Source organism: Eretmochelys imbricata, chromosome 3 (genome assembly GCF_965152235.1).
Source record: "Eretmochelys imbricata isolate rEreImb1 chromosome 3, rEreImb1.hap1, whole genome shotgun sequence".
Taxonomy (NCBI): domain Eukaryota; kingdom Metazoa; phylum Chordata; order Testudines; family Cheloniidae; genus Eretmochelys; species Eretmochelys imbricata.
Genome location: NC_135574.1, coordinates 152,619,073 through 152,626,157, shown reverse-complemented (window position 1 = coordinate 152,626,157; position 7,085 = coordinate 152,619,073). Strand labels below are relative to the sequence as shown.

At 44.5% G+C, this 7,085-nt stretch overlaps 1 protein-coding gene across 1 annotated transcript in view; it reads left to right on the top strand.

The window, feature by feature from the left end:
• Positions 1-5,144: 5,144 nt before the first annotated feature.
• Positions 5,145-7,085, top strand: part of LRFN2 (leucine rich repeat and fibronectin type III domain containing 2) — a 58,231-nt gene continuing 56,290 nt past the window's right edge. Inside the window, exon 1 of the mRNA XM_077811913.1 lies at positions 5,145-6,517. Coding sequence (XP_077668039.1) covers positions 5,145-6,517 — 1,373 coding nt within the window. The remainder of the gene's footprint in view (positions 6,518-7,085) is intronic.

Below are 7,085 nucleotides of genomic sequence, written 5' to 3'. Positions count from 1 at the left end.
GCAGGGAGGGGCAACTGACGACACGGCTAACAGGGTTGGCTTACAGGGAGCTAAAATCAACAAAGGTGGTGGCTTTACATCAAGGAGTATTTCAGGCAGGACTTCACGAAGGGCTCCAATAAGAAATGGTGCACCTAAGTTATTGTTCTTATTGGAACAAGGAGGTTAGTCTGGCCTCTGATTGATACATGGCTAGATTTACCTCGCTGCACCTTCTCTGTGAGTGACTGCAGTGTGACCTAGAGGAATGAGTCCCCTAGACGGGGGGTGGGGGGGTTTGCAAATGAGTACAAAACAAATCTGGTCTATTTCTTGTTTTGATCCACTCCATCTATCTTTTACATCTTTGGCTGGCAGCAGATGGTGCAGAAGGACTGCATGCCATCCACATCTCTTGCCTGCCTGGCAGAAGATGATGCAATAGGACTGCTAGCAATCCGTATCACCTGCTTACTCACCATAAGATGGTTCAATAGGACTACTGCAGGACTAAAGAGAATGACTTGATCAAGTCACTCCAAATTTAGTCCCTGCGCCCATGTCTGCCCAGGCGCTCCTGATCGACCTCACACAGGCGACCAGGAGCACCTCGGACATGACGATGACGGCTACCAGTCCTATTGCACCGTCTGCTGCCACAAGGCAATGGGTTGCTGTTGCTGTGTAGCAATGCAGTACCACGTCTGCCAGCACCCAGGAGACATACAGTGACAGTGAGCTGAGCGGGCTCCGTGCTTGCCGTGGTATGGCGTCTACACAGGTAACTCAGGGAAAAAAGGCGCGAAACGATTGTCTGCCCTTGCTTTCACGGAGGGAGGAAGGGAATGGGGGCCTGACGATATGTACCCAGAACCACCCGCGACAATGTTTTAGCCCCATCAGGCATTGGGATCTCAACCCAGAATTCCAATGGGCAGCGGAGACTGCGGGAACTGTGGGATAGCTACCCACAGTGCAACACTCCGGAAGTCGATGCTTGCCTCGGTACTGTGGAAGCACTCCGCCGAGTTAATGCACTTAGAGCATTTTCTGTGGGGACAAACACACTCGAATATATAAAACCGATTTCTAAAAAAACGACTTCTATAAATTCGACCTAATTTCGTAGTGTAGACATACCCTAAGTGTGCATTTATATTCCCAAATATATGTTTGGGGATTGGAGATGTGGGGGAAGAGAGAAGCTGGGGAAGGGCTTATTAGTAATTAACTGTATTGATCTTTCCCAAAAATTGTTTTTAAGCTGCTTTTTGTTTGTTGTTTCAGCTGGTAGGGAGATATACAAAAGTAAGGTCTCACAGCATGATTATAATTAAGATTCAAAAAGCCCATTAAGAACAGGAGTACTTGTGGCACTTTAGAGACTAACCAATTTATTTGAGCATAAGCTTTTGTGAACATGTTGCATCCGATGAAGTGAGCTGTAGCTCACGAAAGCTTATGCTCAAATAAATTGGTTAGTCTCTAAGGTGCCACAAGTCCTCCTTTTCTTTTTGTGAATACAGACGAACACGGCTGCTACTCCGAAAAAAGCCCATTGTCTGTAGAAAACTAGCAATTGATGATAATATAAAGGATATTTAAAGAGCTTTGTGAACTATGCCATAGATTTGCGTCAATAATAAACTTGCTAAGTATTAACAAACATATTTTAACCATTAGTTCCTTATTTAATATATAAGGCAAAATGACACTAATTGATTCCTTTTAAAAAAAAAAAAACAAACCCTCAGTCATATTTGTTTGTGGAGCTCAGCAGTTACTGATGCTTCAATCCTTCCCCCCCCCTAAAATAATATTACATAAATGCTAATATCCCAACATTGCTGATCAACCCCGTCATTAAAGAAAAAAATCCCAATGCCCCCTTCCCCACCCCTCAAGAAAAATTCCCTACGGTGTACAGCTCAGCATGTGGGATACTTTACAGTTATATAGCTCCTTTCTTTCTCTACTGATTTACATACTGTATTAGGGAGTATACCAGAAATATTTTTCCTACTAGTGAAATGCAACCACTTCTGGGCAGAGTACAACATCGGTGCACATGAACACTGTATTACAATTTAGGGCAGAAGAATCTGTACCCAGCTGAAGCTGCAGGAACAACTTAAGGAGGAACTCCGGTATTCAGATACCATGGTGATGAGAGTGGAGTAAAATCTGCATAGATACAGAATAGTCAGAATGTATTTAACCCAGTTAATAATTTGACAACACCTCCCAGTGCTCTAGCACCCAAGTGGTCAGGATTTGAGTCATGTTATACAAATGATGAAAGCAGCCCTACAATAACAAATGGCTCTGGGACCCAATTCTCATTGACTGTAATGGGAGCAGGAGCTGTTTCTCAGAGCAAGAACTGGAAAACATTCATTGATGTGACAGGCATTGGTTCCAGTGCCAGAGAATTATTAACCAACCTGGATCTCTTCTTTGCATTATGATATAATAGGTGGACAATGGTCTTTTCAACTGTGGGATGAAGTATATATAAATGGATAGTTAGCTGTATTTATTGAAAAGTGTTCCTGGTGTCAGATGGTTTCTCAGGGGCGAATGGCATCCCAGTGCTAATCACTACAGCTCTTTGTGGGGTGCTGTGTGAAATCACCGTGTATGCAGTGGTAACATCTCTCCAAGCCATTTTTAGACCCAGATGATTTATTTACCACCTACAAATATGCAGGGTCAGAATTATTCTAGGTAAATGTTTCAGAGTGGACCCTTCCATCAGTGGTTAAAGCTTGTTTACTACTTCCTTCAAAGCAGACAATGTAACACAGGGCTTGATGTTACTCAGTATAAAAGATGATGAGCTGCAGGGGTGGTGATAAATACTTCAATCACTTACCAAAAGCAAACCTCTGAGATGTCTCCTCATTAAATCAGATGAAGCCACCTTAGAAACTTGGGTCTGTAAAAGGAACCAATATAGCATGAGTGTCTTCTTTCTTATTCTATAAGGTTTCCTTTTCAAAGGATGCTACTAAAGGGCACTGAAAGCATGAGGCATCTGTGTGATCAGGAAGGGGTGCTACATGCCCCTAGGGTCACAAATAGTGGTGTGAGGTTATGTAGTAGAGGTGATGAAGGTCAAATGGAGGTGAACTCCTCTCCTTAGTGATTTAGGGTTGTCTTGTGCTTTTAGGCATAGCCCTAAGCAGGGGACAGGTGTGTAAACTTTACCTCCCTAGAAGTTAACCCTGGGTGACTTCATAGTTTATGGACACCTCTCAAAGAAACAGTTCCCTCCCATCTTCCCCCTTGTCTCTGGGGCAGAGGGAGGACTGATCATTCCTTATCCCTCCCTGCCTATGGGGTGAGGGGGCAATGAGGAAAGTAAGCAGGCATATATCCTGTGCACCCAGACCCAAGAGTCAGATAGCCCATGCAGGGACCTGGGGGTGTTTTTACTTCCCTGCAGAGGCATGTGGTTCCAGGCACGATCTAGCCCTCTGAATCGATCTCTAAGTGTTTTGTTTGTTCTTTGAATTAATGCTCCTAGCAGATCAAGATGACAAGATATGTTTGCACATGAGATTTGAGAAACAGATGGAAGCGATGAGGCAGGGAGATACAAGAAGGATGTTAGGGACAACAGAAGATGTAGGGAGCACATACTGACATCAACAGACTGAAGGGATAGAAAGGAAGATGGTTCTAGAATATGAATGGGAAAAGAGAGCAGGGGACAGGAGACGACAGAAAGAGATTAGATCTACGCTGGAAGTCGGAATGAGTCCATGATGTGTTTTAGAACAGAAATCACAGTTCTAGCTACTGTATAATTTAGATACTCTAATAGCACTTTAAATTTCAAGGCACAGATGTCTCAGATCCTGTTTTTACTTACATTGTAACCTTTGACCATGTTAATTACCAGGGCTCAGATTCCCCCAACAAGTTCTGCATGTGGAGTGGAATCTATCCATGCGGTTCTCTCATTTCCTGCATGGAAGGGCACTCAACTGCCTCCACAGCACCGCTGCCCTTCTTCAAGTCCCCACAAAGACCTTTCTGTGGGTCTAGAATTTGCATGGGGAAGGGGGTGGAGACTGGCTGGCCAAGGGGAAGTGGGCAGGTCAGGGAGGATGCAAATCATTCCATTCAGACCCAGTGGGCAATCCCAACCCGAGAGGGTCTGAACTGCAAGGAAGTCAGGGTAATGGGAAGTTTGCCAGGGGCCAGAGCAGCATAGATGTCCTACAGATGCCTGGGGATCTGCTACGCTGGGCTCTGCAGCATTTTCCATGGGGGTGACCTCCTGGTGAGATGGCATGGTGAAGCTGAACTGAATTTCCATGCAGTGAGTTTTCCAGGAGACTTCCTCTCCCTGAGCTGCCTCCAGTGGGTTTAGTCATGGGAGGGGATGAACTGGCTAGACAATTACACTTTAATTATCATGTAACTGATGGGAAAATATGTGGCTATTTTTATCCTCTAAATTGGAACTTTTGACCCTAAGTTTAACTCCACATTATTGCGCAGGGATGTGTAATTACTCGCGGGCTCCTTCTGCCCTCAGAGAAGTATGCATAATTCCCACTGAAGTCACGCTGATTTTAAGTAAGTGCACTGCCCAACGATAGGCTATGTCCTCATCCAGCTACCTAATATTTAACTGTAAACCCTGTTATGTTACCATATAGCTAAAGAGCAGTGAGTTAACAAAACTCATGAGCAGACAAACCATTATGTCTGTAAATATGAATGGTCATTTTGGATAATAACTTCTATTCTACTCCGATTCAAAATGCCACCATCATAATCTGGAAAAAAAACAAGTGTCTTATAGGGGGAGAAATTGCTGCTCTAACCACAGAATTAGCACTTGTTGTTGGGAAGAGTGGATGCCTCAAAGATAGGAATAGCCATTCTGGGTCAAATTAATGGTCCATCTAGCCCAGTAGTCTGTCTTCTGATAGTTACCATTGTCAGATGATTAAGAGGCAATGAACAGAACAGGGCAGTTTCGAGTGATCCATCCCCTGTTGTCCAGTCCCAGCTTCTCCCACATGACTGGGAGAAGTTGCACTTGAGCTGATTCTTTGGGGAAGATATTAGCCAAAAAGCATGAGTGAAAAAGCTGCTGACTCAACTGTAATTCTTCCTTTCTTGCAGGTACTGCTGCGTGATTTACCATGGAAAAATTGCTCTGTAGCATCCTGGTGTTTGGAATGGCAGTTGCGGTCAATGCTTGTCCCAAATACTGTGTGTGTCAGAACCTGTCGGAGTCACTGGGGACTCTGTGTCCCTCCAAGGGCCTCCTTTTTGTACCATTAGACATAGACCGAAGGACTGTTGAACTCCGACTCGGGGGTAACTTCATTGTTAACATCAACCGACAGGACTTTGCCAATATGTCTGGCCTTGTTGACCTCACTTTGTCCAGGAATACCATCAGTTATATTCAGCCCTACTCCTTTGCTGATCTAGAAAGCCTTCGGTCTTTGCATTTGGACAGCAATAGGCTGCCCAACATTGGAGAGGATATTTTGAGAGGCTTAATTAACCTTCAGCACTTGATAATAAATAACAACCAGCTGAGCAGCATCTCGGACGAAGCCTTTGAGGATTTTCTGGTGACGTTGGAAGATTTGGATCTTTCCTACAATAACCTCCAAGGCATACCCTGGGAATCTATAAGGAAGATGGTAAACCTGCACCAGATTAGCTTGGATCATAACCTGATAGATTATATTACAGAGGGGACGTTTGCAGATCTTCAGAAATTGGCCAGATTGGATCTAACCTCTAACAGACTTCAAAAGCTCCCCCCAGATCCCATATTTGCCAGGTCCCAAATATCTCCATTAGAAGCAACTCCATTTTCTCCACCTCTGTCTCTTAGCTTTGGAGGCAACCCCCTGCATTGTAACTGTGAGCTGTTGTGGTTAAGGCGGCTTGACAGAGATGATGATATGGAAACTTGTGCTTCCCCTCCAAATCTAAAGGGAAGATACTTTTGGCATGTACGGGAAGAGGAATTTGTTTGTGAGCCACCTCTCATTACCCAGCATACTCACAAGTTACTGGTTTTAGAAGGACAAACTGCCACATTGAAGTGTAAAGCCATTGGGGACCCATCCCCAGTCATTCACTGGGTGGCTCCAGATGACCGACTCATTGGGAATTCTTCGAGGACAGCAGTCTACGATAATGGTACTTTAGATATCGTTATCACTACATCCAAGGATTATGGAACTTTCACATGCATCGCAGCCAATGCTGCAGGAGAATCAACCGCGACCATTGAGCTCTCAATTGTGCAGCTTCCACACCTCAGCAACAGTACAGGCCGAGCCGCCCCACCCAAATCCAGGCTTTCTGACATCACTAGCTCCAGCAAGTCCAATCGAGGGGAGACGAAAGGTCCACCTGAAAGGGCTGTCCTGGTGTCAGAGGTGACAACTACCTCAGCTTTGGTCAAGTGGATGGTGAGCAAGTCAGCCCCTAGGGTTAAAATGTATCAGCTGCAATATAACTGCTCGGATGATGAAGTTCTAATTTACAGGTAAATGTGACTGCCAGTTTTTCCTTTGAAAATTAAGATGATGGGCATGTGGGGGGAAGGGGATTGGGTTAATAATGGATGATGTAGCCTGTCATTGTTATGTCACTGATTTGAATCTGACCCAAGATGGCGGTGACAAAAATTCCTTACTATTTGATAGGTCTGTCTGTCTAACCTATCTACCTGTATACAGTACTGATCACTGTAGTATCTAGGCTCTGACTAGACCATTTCATAGTTAATTGGCATCCATGTTGGGGGAAAAAATCACCATTGCAGTTGGCACCCTTGTTGGTACTCTTGGAAAAGAAGGCAAAAATTACTTTGCTTGGAGATTAAATTCCTTTCCCACATGGAGAGGTGCCCACCTGCCACTCTGCCACCCTTAACCAGGATCAGGGTTGAAGCATACTGGTATGGAGGGGAAACGGTGTGGATGAAAGCTTGTCCTGTCTATCCGCAGCCCATGTTCTACCTATTCCAAGGAATAAGAGAAGACCTCAAGGGATTTCAGTTTGGCACTTTAAACCATATTGGGGCTTTATTCTCCTCTCACTTACACCAGTTT